The sequence below is a fragment of the Penaeus japonicus genome, unplaced genomic scaffold (assembly GCF_977035675.1).
Source record: "Penaeus japonicus unplaced genomic scaffold, GWHDUDI00000001_assembly GWHDUDI00000012, whole genome shotgun sequence".
Taxonomy (NCBI): Eukaryota; Metazoa; Arthropoda; class Malacostraca; order Decapoda; family Penaeidae; genus Penaeus; species Penaeus japonicus.
Window position 1 is genome coordinate 41,874,200 of NW_028234414.1, and position 15,000 is coordinate 41,889,199.

Here is a 15,000-nt window from a genome sequence, read left to right on the forward strand (position 1 = left end):
AATATAATAAACAAATATAATACATTATATATATATATATGATATATATATAGAAATATATATATATATAAATAGATACATAATATATATATAAATATATATATACATAAATATCTCTAAATATATATTAAATATATATATATACATATAAAATATATATATAAAATATTAATATAAATATATATCGTATATATAAATAATTAATATATAATATAATAACATGTATCTATTATAACATATACATAGAAACATAAACATATCTCTACACACAAATTATAGCATACATATACACATACATATATAAAAATAATACATATACATATACACATAAAAAAATCTATATATATATATGATATATAAATATAAAATAAATCATATCATATCAAAAGATATATTTATATACCATATATAAGATGTGTGTTAGAGTGTATAACCTGTTTATTATCCTTACGACGCGGTGCAATGTTCTTCCAATTCCTTCACAACTCCATGTGCATAGGCTTGGTGTATAGAACAGGGAATGGCAAAGGATTGCTAGAATGTCCATAAACACGTTCCTTCGATACCTGCCTTAGAGTTCATGGATAACACCGTATTGGAGGAACACACCCAGAACATATGCGGAAATCGGCACACTTAGAATCAATAGAAAAAAATAGATTACCCTAACCAACCCCCCCCCCGCTTCCCCCCCCAACCCATCCCCACCCCCCACCAAAAACCCCCCATTTAAACACATCCCTCACATTTACCCCCGCCTTCACACTTACCATACCTCCACGACCCCAACACCAAAGTACCACACCACCACCTTTTAAACCCCCTCGTATCCATCCACCTACCCCTTCCAAACCCCCCCCGCACTCTAATTAACTCATACATTACCCCCCACCCCCCCCACTCTTGCCCCACCCACCACACATACCCCTCCTACAAAATGCACAAACAAACAATCCCCCTCTCCATTCAACCACCAAAAAGAAACCCAACGGCCCCTTTACTCAAGGTGAATGAAATAAATAACAAAAAGGCTCTAAAAGTCACCATGAAACAAAGTTTTGTAAAGTTGAGTCCACACCACTACCAAGCGATCAAAAATGTCAAGATAACTGACAAAACGATCATGTAAAAAAAGACGAGACCAGCCAGAACCACCACCTAGACTGACCAGCCATGGGCCCAACCAACCACCCCCCACCCCCCCTTCCCCCCACACCACCCCCTGCCCCCCCCCCCCCCCCCCCCCCCCCCCCCCCCACCCCCCCCCCCCAACCCCACCCCCCCCCCCCCCCCCCAACCCCCCCCTCCCCACCCCCACCCCCAAACACAAGCATCCCACACAAAACCCCGAAAAACTCCCTAAAAAAGTACCCACATCAGCAACACCCAAAAAGACCACAGTGACCCCCCCCACAAGAACCCAACGCGCCCACCAGATCATTGCCCCATCTAGGCCACCAAAGGTACACACCCCTAAGACCCAAACAAGCAACAAGTATTCTTTTTATAGTTACTAGTGGCAGGGTAGTTATTGTAAGTCTGTATATCACAACTCAGTATAAGTTAAGAAAATATTCTCTGCAGATAATTCTTTATTGATAATGAAGAAAAAGACATTTATTATTATATACACTCCTCTAGCCATACAAAATGTCTAAATATTGTATGATAATTTACAACTGCTACTGTTGGTCACTAACTCTCAGCATGCTTCATTATGTATCTCTGAAATAAAGAAGAAAAGTTGTCAATGACATAAGAGTCTCACACACACACACAAAATATGTATTTGCATGTATATGTATATGTATATGTGTATATTATTATATATTATCTATATATATATATATATATATATATAGTTAGATAGATAGATAGATAGATAGATAGATAGATAGTAGATAGTTAGATAGATAGATAGATAGATAGATATAAAAGATATATATTATATATATATATTTTTTTTTTTTTAATATATATATATATATGTATATATTATTATATATATAATAAATATATATATGTATATATATATATATATATATATAATATATATATATCTATATAAATAAATTATATATATTGGTCTAGATCTTATATATATTTGGTCTATATATAATTATATATATATATATATATAATATATATAGATATATATATATATTATATATATATATATATACATATATATATGTAAGTATATATATATATATTATATATAATTTATAAAAAAATATATATATAATATAGATATATTATATATTATATATAAATATATATATGGATATATATATATATATATATATTTATATATATATATATATATTATATATTAATAATATCTTATATATATATATATATATAACTAATAGTGTTTAAAAATTCAGGGTAAAATTCACTTGGCGGTTTTACATGACTCAAGCCATGGTTTTACTTTTCTTCCCTCTGGTGTTGATAATGAGTGGCCTAATTTATTTTTAGAAACCCCATTCATCTGTTCTTTAGGAAATGGAATGATATTTATTTTACAATACTTATGAAGTACTTAGATGAGTCTTTTTGTTACTTGAATGGTACGCTTAACACAGTGTCCATGGTAAATGGATCTTTTACTGGAATTTTGCATTCTTAATAATATTGCTGAGTTCAACTCTTTCATTTCTTCTTAATGAGTATAAGATTATAAAAGGTTACATGCACATTATAATTTTTTCATATGTTTCATATACACAGACTAATATTTGTTTCTATCAAAATTTCACATATTTTAGTTATTTGTATTATCATTTATATTCTTCTTCAGAAATAAAAATGACGCTCCCATTTCAGGGTGTTTCAAATACATGATTCTCAACTTGTTTACTAGCTACTCACATATACTTAGACTAGATTGAACATACACATTAACTGTGTCACAGCTCTGATAAACTAATTTGTAAAACTATTAAACATCTGAAAGGCATTATTTTTAATCAGGTATCATATATATCATACTCACAACCTTTATTTTGTCATTTTTTTCTGTATTTGAGTAATTTAAACTGTTTAGGCTGGACACCACAATCTAACATATTCCATTGCTTAATATAAATACTTGTGGGCATAACTAAACAACAAATTTAAAGTTGTTATTGGATGGGATCAAGTTCTAACCAATTTAGACATACATTTAGTTATAAGAAGATGGTAGAATTTTATTAGTAGAATGCCAAGTAACGATTTTAATCTATAAACTATTTACCTCCTGACCGGGGGGTCAGCACGGTTTTCCCGCTTGGCCTACCTGTAGTCAAAGCGGGTACAACCGTGCCCTGTCGATATTACGGCGCGGTTTGTTTTGTTTTTATCGAGTACGCGTCAGGGAGGTAAATATTTGTATTAAGTTATAAGTTTCTCCTTCGAGACTGACAGGCCCAACAGCATGTAATAACTTTATCTGAAATGTCACCCCCAAAACTTATTCTATAGGCATAACCCATTTATCATAAATGACTGCTCTACACCCCCTCCCCCCCATATATTGAAATATATGAAGATATATAGCCAAATAAAATAAGTTTGAACAATTCTTGCTCAGATGTTTCTTATACAATTGTGATGGACTATGTAGTGCTTGAACTAAACAGATTTGTGGGGAATGAAGAGGGCGAACCCAGCCTGACCAATTTGTTTTTTAATCAACAATCATAATCATGGACACAAACAATCATGAATAATCAATCAACAATGAGTAGGGGAGACAATTAACTGCTTTTCCTCAACCTTACCTTCAGCGGGGAGAGAACGTTAACGGCTGACAAGCCAAGCGATCTGAGGAGGACAACTGGTGTGGCATTACAGGAATACAAGCGGTACAGTCCATCGATAGACGCCATGGTAGCTACATTGTGCTTCTGCCGTTCACTCTCGTATTTGTGGAGCTCTCTTACATCTCCTGTGAAGAAGAATGAGAGGGATGGTTGCCACTGACAATAGAATATGATAGAATGTGTATTTCAGTTTATGAGACTGGACATACATGAATTTCAGCCTCTACCTTTGGAATAAACCAAAGTCCCAGAAAGCACAAATTGTATAGCGCCAACTCAAGTATATAAATGCAGGTTGCATTCCAATTAATACATATACACTGCTATTAATGAATAAAAATACCACTAATACACACGTATATTTCGTGTTCCTGCTTACCTATATCAGCTCCCAAAAGGACGGCTTTCTCTAGAGTCTCTGACAGCGACGTCACATCTCCAAAGCCCAAATTAACACCTTGTCCTGCCAAAGGATGTACCCTGTGTGCTGCATCTCTGTAAGAACCATGAATATCAAATGAACATAAGAACGTATGAATTAATAAATACAAAGACAATTACCTGTACAGAAGTGATAAAATAAAAAATCATTGGTATTATTCACTTAATCAGCCTTACATATCACTCAGTTAAATTAATAATTTCAGTTTACTTAAAACACGATGTGGCTTTTATTCTAAATTCTTCAGCCTTCAAAATATTCATTCTAAGATTTAGTCTCTATTTGGAAACTAATTAAAGACTGTAAAAGTAACATAAGTAAACTGTCTATCACAGCAAGATAAGATTAATGAAAAAATAATTGCAACAATTCAACCATAAATATAGTGCATTAGCTGCTAGGGTAGTATTAATATCATGGTGAAATCAAAATTAGAAGGACATAAAAGCATAAAAATGAGGTTTAGGCTGACTTAAGAAGGCTGTAGCTTGAATACTAGTGCCGTAAGTGCCAATAAATCTTCATATGTATATTGTTTGCAGAACAGAGAACAGCCTCCATTGTCATGGTTGGGGTGTGGGATGAGGTTGGTTGGGGAAGATAATGGATGAATGGGGGGGGTATGTGGGGGGGTGTTATTTTGGGAGTGAAAGGGTTTTGGGTGTTGGGGGGGGAAAAGGGGGAGTAGTAGGGAAGGAGGTTTGGTAATTGTAGATGGGATTTTGTTTATGTTTTTTAATTTTGGGTGGAATAGTTTATTTATTTTTGTTTATTTATGGGGTAGTGATATGTATTTGTTGAAGGGGGGGACAGCAAAATGTATGCAAGCACACATGGACAAATACAAATACATATATTTTCTGGTCTATGTATTGAGCTGATGGGTACCTAAAAATAATCTGGTCTTTAAATGGTATGTTTTTTCGTATTCTAACAACAACAACAACAACAACAACAACAACAACAACAACAACAACAACAACAACAACAACAACAACAACAACAACAACAACAACAACAACAACAACAACAACAACAACAACAACAACAACAACAACAACAACAACAACAACAACAACAACAACAACAACAACAACAACAACAACAACAACAACAACAACAACAACAACAACAACAACAACAACAACAACAACAACAACAACAACAACAACAACAACAACAACAACAACAACAACAACAACAACAACAACAACAACAACAACAACAACAACAACAACAACAACAACAACAACAACAACAACAACAACAACAACAACAACAACAACAACAACAACAACAACAACAACAACAACAACAACAACAACAACAACAACAACAACAACAACAACAACAACAACAACAACAACAACAACAACAACAACAACAACAACAACAACAACAACAACAACAACAACAACAACAACAACAACAACAACAACAACAACAACAACAACAACAACAACAACAACAACAACAACAACAACAACAACAACAACAACAACAACAACAACAACAACAACAACAACAACAACAACAACAACAACAACAACAACAACAACAACAACAACAACAACAACAACAACAACAACAACAACAACAACAACAACAACAACAACAACAACAACAACAACAACAACAACAACAACAACAACAACAACAACAACAACAACAACAACAACAACAACAACAACAACAACAACAACAACAACAACAACAACAACAACAACAACAACAACAACAACAACAACAACAACAACAACAACAACAACAACAACAACAACAACAACAACAACAACAACAACAACAACAACAACAACAACAACAACAACAACAACAACAACAACAACAACAACAACAACAACAACAACAACAACAACAACAACAACAACAACAACAACAACAACAACAACAACAACAACAACAACAACAACAACAACAACAACAACCACAACAACAACAACAACAACAACAACAACAACAACAACAACAACAACAACAACAACAACAACAACAACAACAACAACAACAACAACCACAGCAACACCTACAGCAACAACAACAACAACCCCAACAACAACAACAACAACAACCACAGCAACCCCTACAGCAACAACAACAACAACCCCAACAACAACAACAACAACAAGACAACACATTTTTTCAACAAAAGCATGATAAGAAAGGTTTGGCCCGAATTTGGAAGGCTGTACCTTGAAAGTCAAACACGGTCAGAGCCATAAGGCCTCCCACCTATGTAGCACACAGATCATAGAGCAGCCTCTGTTGTCAAGATAAGAACAAATACCACCTACCATTCTGAGCCACCCTCACCATAGCATGTATCCATGACATACAGCATCATTGCAAGGTAAGCAGTGCATATGCTATCCACCATAGTTTTATCAATGTTCAGTGTTTGCACAATAGTTCATATTCATTAAGTTCTTATTCATAAGATCATATTTCAACAATCAGTAAATATAAAAAAAGAAAAATAGACATCAACAGATGGGATCTCAAAACACCTTTCTTACTCTATTATCATTGACGGCTATACCAATGAGGAGGTTAGATCCATAAAATAGTGTTGATGAAGCAACAAAAAGAAAATGAATTCATATTCCACATATTTTTCTAAACCTGATTTCATATAATATAAAACTAATCTTTACCTGAAAGCCTTGATGCCGACTACTTTGACGTGGGATCAGCAATCAACTATCTTCTTGCCAACAGGTTTCGTAATATTAGGGTTAGGGTTTTTGCAGTGAGCATAAAAGTCCAGATGGAAAATAGTTACTCAAGCATTATCTGGCATTATGCCATATGGTTGATGATGAGGTCAGTTTGTTACATGACCTCAGATAGTGAGCATGACAGAAAAACAAGATATCTGGACCTGGACTGATTGCTATCAGGTGTCAGGAATATACAGAGGCTCTCAGTGCCAAGTACCCATATTCCACTCACAGTCAACATTAACCCGTTAACAGCAGATAATGTGATGTCACATCATACGGTAGCAGAAATTGCCGCCAGGGTCACAATATCTGAGGCATTAGGCCTCCACTCTTGAAATACCTCAGCATTAAGATCGGTCTTCTTTTTTTTGTCTCTCTTTATAATTTCTGATAATTTCTGTATGGCAAAACAGGATTATCTTTTTTAATTTAGCCTTATTGCAAAAGCATCATATATTTCATAGCTACTTAAACTGACTCTATGACAGATAATATGTAAAGAACTTCTTTAGCCTCATATCTGTTGTATGTTTATAAGAGAGCTCTTCCATACTTACTATTGCTCTGTTGAGGGCATCTGTAAATTCTTCTTCTGGAAGCTCTAGCAAAGTCTTGGCATTGTCTTTTGTTGTTGACCAAACCAGTGAACTTCGATCATCTGTAAGCTTGTAATGAAGAATGGATATAAGCAACAAAATATAAAACAATGAAATACAACACAGACATGAAACAAAATCCTAGAGAAACATCACATTTAACCCATTGTAATGAAGAATGGATATAAGAAACAAAATATAAAACAATGAAATATGACACAGACATGAAACAAAATCCTAGAGAAACATCACATTTAACCCAGTAACGACGGGGGCATTCCAGCCTTGCATGTTACAATACCGGGGCTCTCGAACGCATAGGCCTAAATCAGTTAAATAAACGACGCCGTATGACGTCACCCAGGGAACGGGCATTGAATGCGCGGTACCGTAGTGTACCACCCGTCCAGAGAGGGTTAAATGACGACAAAATCAACAGTATAAAAGACTCACTGGTAATAAGGCAATGGGCCCAGTGGGCAGGAATCTCTGCCATGCTACAGTGTTGTCCGAGGGCTGAAATGTATATATAAAGACAAAGATTAGATATGGGTGTAAAATAAAATGTATACTCAAAAATGATACTACCTGCTATGAGAGCTCATGTATGTATGCATGTTTATATAGCTTTTTAAGGTATATGCTGGTAATTATATATGTATAAATGTACGATACATATTCATGCTTGTATGAAAGCATGGATTCCTGTACCTAACATCAGTGACCTATCCAGTAAATACTACTTAGTCCTACAGTAACCTTCTAATATATCATATAGCTGTGAATTTAGAATGGAGATTGAAAGGATGTCATGAAAGAATTCTAGAAAAAAAAAAGAGTCCAAAGGAGTAAGAACTGCCATACGGAACTTCATGATTACCTCAGACAACTGAAGTGTGGCCACAATTCCCATCTGGTCGTATTCCCAGCCCAAATACTGGCTGCCCATCGTCTGTCGTACCAGCGACTTCGCTCCGTCTGCACCAATCTCATGATGAAAATGTTGTCAGTTAGGTAGTGCTTGATTAAACAGGAATGTTAAATGTACATGAATAATCTATTTTCCTAGAAATAAGTGGTCATTTAGAATTTCCATTGCTACAAAGACGTACATAAAATAATTATCTTTTAGTACCTCTATTACCTTTTTCCATTGTATAATAACAGTTGAGACACAAATGTATTATTTCTAAATAATTTAATCAACCAAAGTCTCTATCAATAAAACATGAATTCTAAGAAAACCATCCGCCTGGATAAGCAGGCTGTTTGGAGCCGAGAAAACACAAACCATAACCAGATTATAGAATTGCAAGACTGTAAAAGTACTTCCAAAGGAGCCACGAAATTAATAAACATATCTTTTTTCTATAAAGAGTCATGAAATAAGCAAATAAGTCTCATCATCTTAGAGACTTACCAAGAGATCTGTAGATAACGTTTTGCCGTTGGCAAGAGAAATTGTGACTCGGGAGGAGGAATCCTGAGGCAGGTCATAGCCATCTACTTTACTGTTAAACTGGACCTGCAAGATATTTTGTGAGGTTAATTCTTGTGTCTTCCTGTAAATATTACACCTGTAATAAAATATTTTCTTTAATTGACATACATATCAACAAGGAGAATTTCTATATAATTCACATATCAATTTATAATCTAAGAGGGGATACTGCAATGTCAAGTTAAACCATTAGGTTTGGTGTCCAATACTTTAAACTGCACTTCAAAATTATGAAATCAACTATAGGACTATTTGACAAGTAGTTGACTCGCCTTACAATGCTGTCTATCATTAACCCACCTCAACATGGTCTGGCATTTGATTTTTAATTGCTTGAAGAATCACATCATTTTCCACAATGTGAGCTACGACGTCGTCTTGATATTGCTCATCAAATGTGATCATGGCCTCAGAACAGGACTCCCACACCTGTAAATATTAGCTAATGTAACATCCTCATCTAATTTACATAGAAGAAAAACAGAATGACACACTGCTGAAATAAAATAACCTATACTCTCTAAAGGCAAACAAAACACATCGGATGAAGAACTAGGATCTTTATGTGGGAAAGGTTGAATTAGTTATCTACAGAAATGTTTGACGAATCAAATATCAAATAAGGAATAAATTGAAGTATATAGTTTTCTGCCTATTCATAACATTTGAATAGGGATCTGCATACTATGTGACTTGCGACAGTGATGGAGAAAGATGGAAAAATTACTGCAGATAAGTGCTGAAATATCCTTCTGTATATAATATAATACAATGATAAAATGAAAGAAGTAAAAAAACGTAATTACAAACTAGAAAAATGCAACATTTCAAAACCAAAAACTTTTATCAAATATTCTTCATTGCTTCTTATTTATCTCACATTCATCTATTCTTAACAAAAAATACCCATTTCAAAATACAACATAACAGTCATCCTTCAATTATTCTATTCTTGGCCTATACCCTCCTCCCTCCTATACCTCCTATATTCCCTCCTATACCTGCATCCTCCTGACTGGCTGTGCTCTCATCCTCACGATGTGTTCCCATATTCCGTGCTTCTCGAACAACCGCTGGGTGTGGCCACTGAGCGCGCACACACGGTTTGTGTACTCTTTTGGAAGGCTCCAGGGTTTCTTGGGTCCTCCTTCTAAGAGCAGGATGCGACGGTCACTCAGCCTCTTGCTGCGCCCTGGAGGGTATTAAGAGTCTGGGTTTGTTATGTGGCATAATCCATCTTACTTTTAGATTACCTTATCTGTCGTAGCATAGTCACCCATACATGTGGATCTTTCAATACAAATGAACTAGTTGGCAACTTGAAATTCTTATCAAATTTTCCTTTTCAAATGAATTAGCTACATATAATTTTACAAGATCTTTTCCTCCACCCTTTGTGGCCCATTTGAAATGGGCCATATCTCAAGATGTTCAGCTTAGACTGAACATCTTAAGATGTGTGTTTTCTGTTATTTTCTAGACTTATAGATGAAATATGAGACTAAACATGATATATTACCAGTGATTCAAATTATTATATGGTATAACAGGTCATCATAACTGATTGAATAAATAAACTATAATTTCAACAAAAGGAGAAATGCAATATGAAAGTGTTCTGACCTGCGAAAATGCCTGTCGTGGAAGGATTAAGATTCCTCAATGGCAGTGCAGTGATGAATTGTTAGGAAGAGAATACTACTATGCTCATCAAAATATTTAATATCCTAGTGAATTACCTATAATCTTAATATGATGAATTAAGATTATAAACACAATTTTCACTTCAACAATCTATATAAATGAAAAATGGTACAGGAAATTTGCCAAGGTATCATACTTACAGTTTACTGATGGATTCCACCACAAAAAAATGTGCTGTACATGACTAGATTGGCTGACATCTGTCTAAGGTATGCTCATTAAGAGTTATGTCAAGTAACCTATTCATAAATAGTTTTGCAAACTTATAATCAAAACAGATTTGTTAAATCTTTAATTTAGATTCAATTTTCACTTGGTTACATTGAATACCCTGAAAAGTATAAGCTAGCTGTCAAAGCTATTTTCAAAGCACAATCTGCATGATTTTTTTCTTTTTTCATTACTGATAAATATCTGCCTAGCTCAGCTAAAATGAAAACAAAGTAAATAAGGTATAATAGTACATACCAATAACACTTTGACTAAATCCTTTTGAAAGGTCTTACAGTTTCATCTTTAAAAATACAAACATTGTTCCATAATTCAAACCTATAACTTAATGTTAACTAGCTGAATATCTAGCACCTACATCAATCTATCAGTCTGTTAGGTACATCACTGACTTTATTTTCTGCCAGTGGTAGGTCTTTTGTATTATGCTGTAGCATAATACGTTTATGGCATGCATATTTATGGATTGGTACAGAAGTGTAGGAAACTTGGAATAGTTCTCTTATTGTCTCCATTTCTTTGACTTGCCTGGGCTCTATCTTGCCTGAACATAATGAAGTGAATGTCTGTAGATTAGCAGCCAATCAAGCCAGTATAAAAAGTGTGGCATTGCACACTGGTGATATTTTCCGCCTAAAAATTGTACACACCAACATACCAAGAATTTTGCTGTTGAGTACCAGAACTCTGATTGAAAAGCGCTAAACTCTGCAAACCAGAGAAAAGAGAAAGGGAAAATGGTGGCAACTTATAAAATATTTGAGTCATTCAACAATTTTATAAAAGATTACCATTAGTATGCTATAAGATCATCCCAGTGGCAGCTTGAGAAACTAGACAAAAAATATATATATATAACTGAAATTTATTTTAGTGTAATGCAATCAAGTTATATATTATGAACATTAATCTGAAAATAATGTAGTTTTGGATAAATCACTTTGACCAAAACAACTACAGTCTTCCTCAACCAATCAGCCACAGGTATTTTTGTACTGCATTTTTCCTTTTGTTGAAATTATTTGCAATTCATTCCTTCATTCATAATGCCCTGTCATACCAATTGCCAAAATTAATATCACTTTGCTAATATATCATATATAGACTCATATATCATACTATAAGTCTGGAAAATAATAGATGGGCCACTTCTTAGGATGCCCAGCCCAGGCTGAACATCTGAAGATGTGGCCCATCTCAGAAGGGCTAAAACCAATTAGTTCAATAACTTAGTGTGAATACAACTGCTAACTAATTAAATGATTTATCATTAGTATAAACATGTTGGTCATACAAAAAAAAAGTGTACAATACATATAAAGGATACAATCGTGTTTTGAACTTGAATTTTTAAACTCTCTATAACAACTTAGGCTAGGCCCCTTGGACTCATTGTCTTTAGAGGTAAATGCTTAGAAAACTTATTAGTAAATTTAGTATTAGAAAGTTTTCTTGTACTTAAAATGGCTATGTTCTATCAAAGTCCACTTGAAACTTATTGTGATCTATGCAGAATGGCTTATCAATATGAAATACAACATGTCAGATACACCTAGTGTGGAGAGTATGGTAGCTGCACATGTGAGACTTTTCTTCAGTTGTTCATTGTGCACCTAAATTATCGATATTCGATTAGTTGAAAAGGGCAACATTGTATACTTCACACTTCTATTTTATGGTACAAACTCGAGAGGTTGCCAAAAAGTGTCATACTTTCCATAGTGGGGCATAGGCTCGCAAACCTTCACCAAGTATACGCTGATGTCATAGAGCTAGACAATGAGTTAAAAAAAAACTGTCTTCCAAAATATACATGAGGAAGGTTTATTACCCTTTTCTCAAATGCCGACAGGCCCTGAGCCCACGGACGGTAGATCAGTGGACCGGTTGTATTCTAAAGAAATATCCCGTTTTTCAAAATTTATCATAATGCCAAAGTCCATTTAATTATAATACCCATCCACTTACCGAGAACACAGGCGGCAGCGAAGCCCACCATCCCGCCGCCAGACACGACCACATCGTAATGGTCGTCCGGAGCCGCAAAGGACTCGGTTTCCTGACGCTTTACAGACGATGACGACAACAGACGAAGTGAAATAAAGGGCAACTTTGGTCTTGGAAACACAGCCGCCGATTTTCTCAGCAGGTGTCTCATTCTGAAACTGGAAATGCTATTTACTAGATGAGGGGACACCTTTCCGGGACTCAGATCTGAAGTTACGTGATCGCTTCGTAGATACGAGTCGCTTAGAGAAGATTTTTTTCATCAGATATTGTTTTATATTAATTTAAGGTAAATTATAAAGAATATTGAAGTATATTTTAGTTTAAAATTGATATTCTTTGTTAAATCGTAGTATCTAGTTCAAATAACTTCCAAAATATTTGACATTATATAATACGTATATACAATGTAAACATTGCGATTCTTTTAATGTTGAAATGTCTTACAGCAATGATTAAAATATTCGTAAAGTATCATTAGACTTAACTTCTTAGTGCCATACACAATATTCTCATAATACAAATAAACTGATTGTATGTACTGTGTTTATATTTGAATACTAATATATTTTACAATCGCAAAATATAAAATACTATACAGCATTTCCTATGCCTTTTATATAATTATTTTCTCATAATCAATTTTTAGAAAAAGTATTTGGGTATAACTTAATCCCTCTGTAAAGACTTCTGTGGATGTCAACATAATAAAACCAAAACAAACAGACGACAGAAGCAGAAATTTTTCTTTTGGTGTTTTCGTTTCTACATTTAATCATTCCGGGAGCGAATTTCTGTTCACGTTTCATCGCATTCTGCTTTTTCCCCTTTTGTTGGCTAGAATGACAAACACGGCAGAGGTAAAAAGAAGAAGTATCCTCCTTGTTTTTCCTTCCTTTCTGTTGGTATATAATAAAGAGAGACAGACTGACATCTTGAGACTGAAGAACCTAATCGATGTCTCTCAGTCTGAAGATGATGTCCCTTTTTTAGGCATAAATGTCGGTTCACGGGATCGTTTTGCTTCTTAGCTTTGTTCTTCTGTTAGTTGTGTGTTGAGTTGGGTTAACGATTTTTGGTTAATAGGCCTATTTTGCTTTTATGGATGATATGAACTAGTATGCTATTATTTTCCGTGTAGGGGATGTGTTTTATACGTTTTATGAGATATAATTCGTTTTTATGCAGATTTCAGTTAAAACTTTGTTTAATTTGATTTATTTTTTGTCAATAACATGCATTATGAAGACTCCATATGCTGATCATGATCTAATACTCATATCATACTGGTAGTCTTGCTGGGTTATGATTGATGTTTGTGTTGTTTCATATTCACATTTGGTCCTTTGTTAGAACACTGCAAGGAAAATAAGGGTTGATTAGAAATTCATGTCAATGACTTTGCAACAAACAGTGGATGTAACTCACAGTTGCCATAGCCTAAGCTGAGTGGCATTAACATGGAGCATTTAACTTCCAGCGGAAATAGCTCTTGTCCTGTTGCCATTCGTATGTGGGAGACGGAATGATGTACTTCTTTTTTCCATTTACCGAGAAGTAATAGAACATTTATAATGACATGCAGATTTCACAATTTTATAATTTTCTTTGGTACAGTACATGTCTGCACCTCATCTCCTATAGTCCTGTGAACTGCACATTCCCTTTCTTAGTTCACTTGTGGGAAATATCACATTAGTGGAATGGTATTTAGGACTTAATTACTATAATGTTCATGATTTTCTTAATGTATAGGGAAAGGGTTATCATAATGAATGTTCCTAAGAGAGATTTTGGGCACCAATTGATATATTTGAGAATCATTAGAATATGATTTTTAGAGATGTGATAAGGCACTGGTTACTTTCTCAAGAAAATTAGGAGAGGGAAAATAATATGTTAGATGTTTTATGATTATTTGTTATACAAGAATCTTATTGATATGAGATATGAGTTATCCATAAGTGGA

General features: G+C 34.4%; 2 protein-coding genes across 2 annotated transcripts in view; one reads left to right on the forward strand and one right to left on the reverse strand.

Annotated features, from left to right (window-relative positions):
• Window positions 1-1,574: 1,574 nt before the first annotated feature.
• On the reverse strand, window positions 1,575-13,263 carry Coq6 (ubiquinone biosynthesis protein COQ6, mitochondrial). Its single transcript, XM_086542185.1, has 12 exons — window positions 12,993-13,263; window positions 10,091-10,281; window positions 9,390-9,518; window positions 9,009-9,113; window positions 8,469-8,576; window positions 8,042-8,104; window positions 7,475-7,657; window positions 7,270-7,389; window positions 6,462-6,501; window positions 4,189-4,302; window positions 3,768-3,934; window positions 1,575-1,725 (listed from the first exon to the last, which is right to left on the reverse strand). The coding sequence occupies exons 1-12, from the start codon at window positions 13,180-13,182 to the stop codon at window positions 1,696-1,698; spliced, it is 1,440 nt and encodes a 479-aa protein (XP_086398311.1). The 5' UTR covers window positions 13,183-13,263; the 3' UTR covers window positions 1,575-1,695.
• Window positions 13,264-13,752: 489 nt separating this feature from the next.
• LOC122262849 (ubiquitin-conjugating enzyme E2 W) overlaps window positions 13,753-15,000 on the forward strand; it is a gene marked incomplete in the record, with an annotated part of 166,856 nt that continues 165,608 nt past the window's right edge. Inside the window, 1 exon segment of the mRNA XM_086542814.1 lies at window positions 13,753-13,891. Within this exon segment, the coding sequence (XP_086398940.1) occupies window positions 13,874-13,891 (18 nt within the window).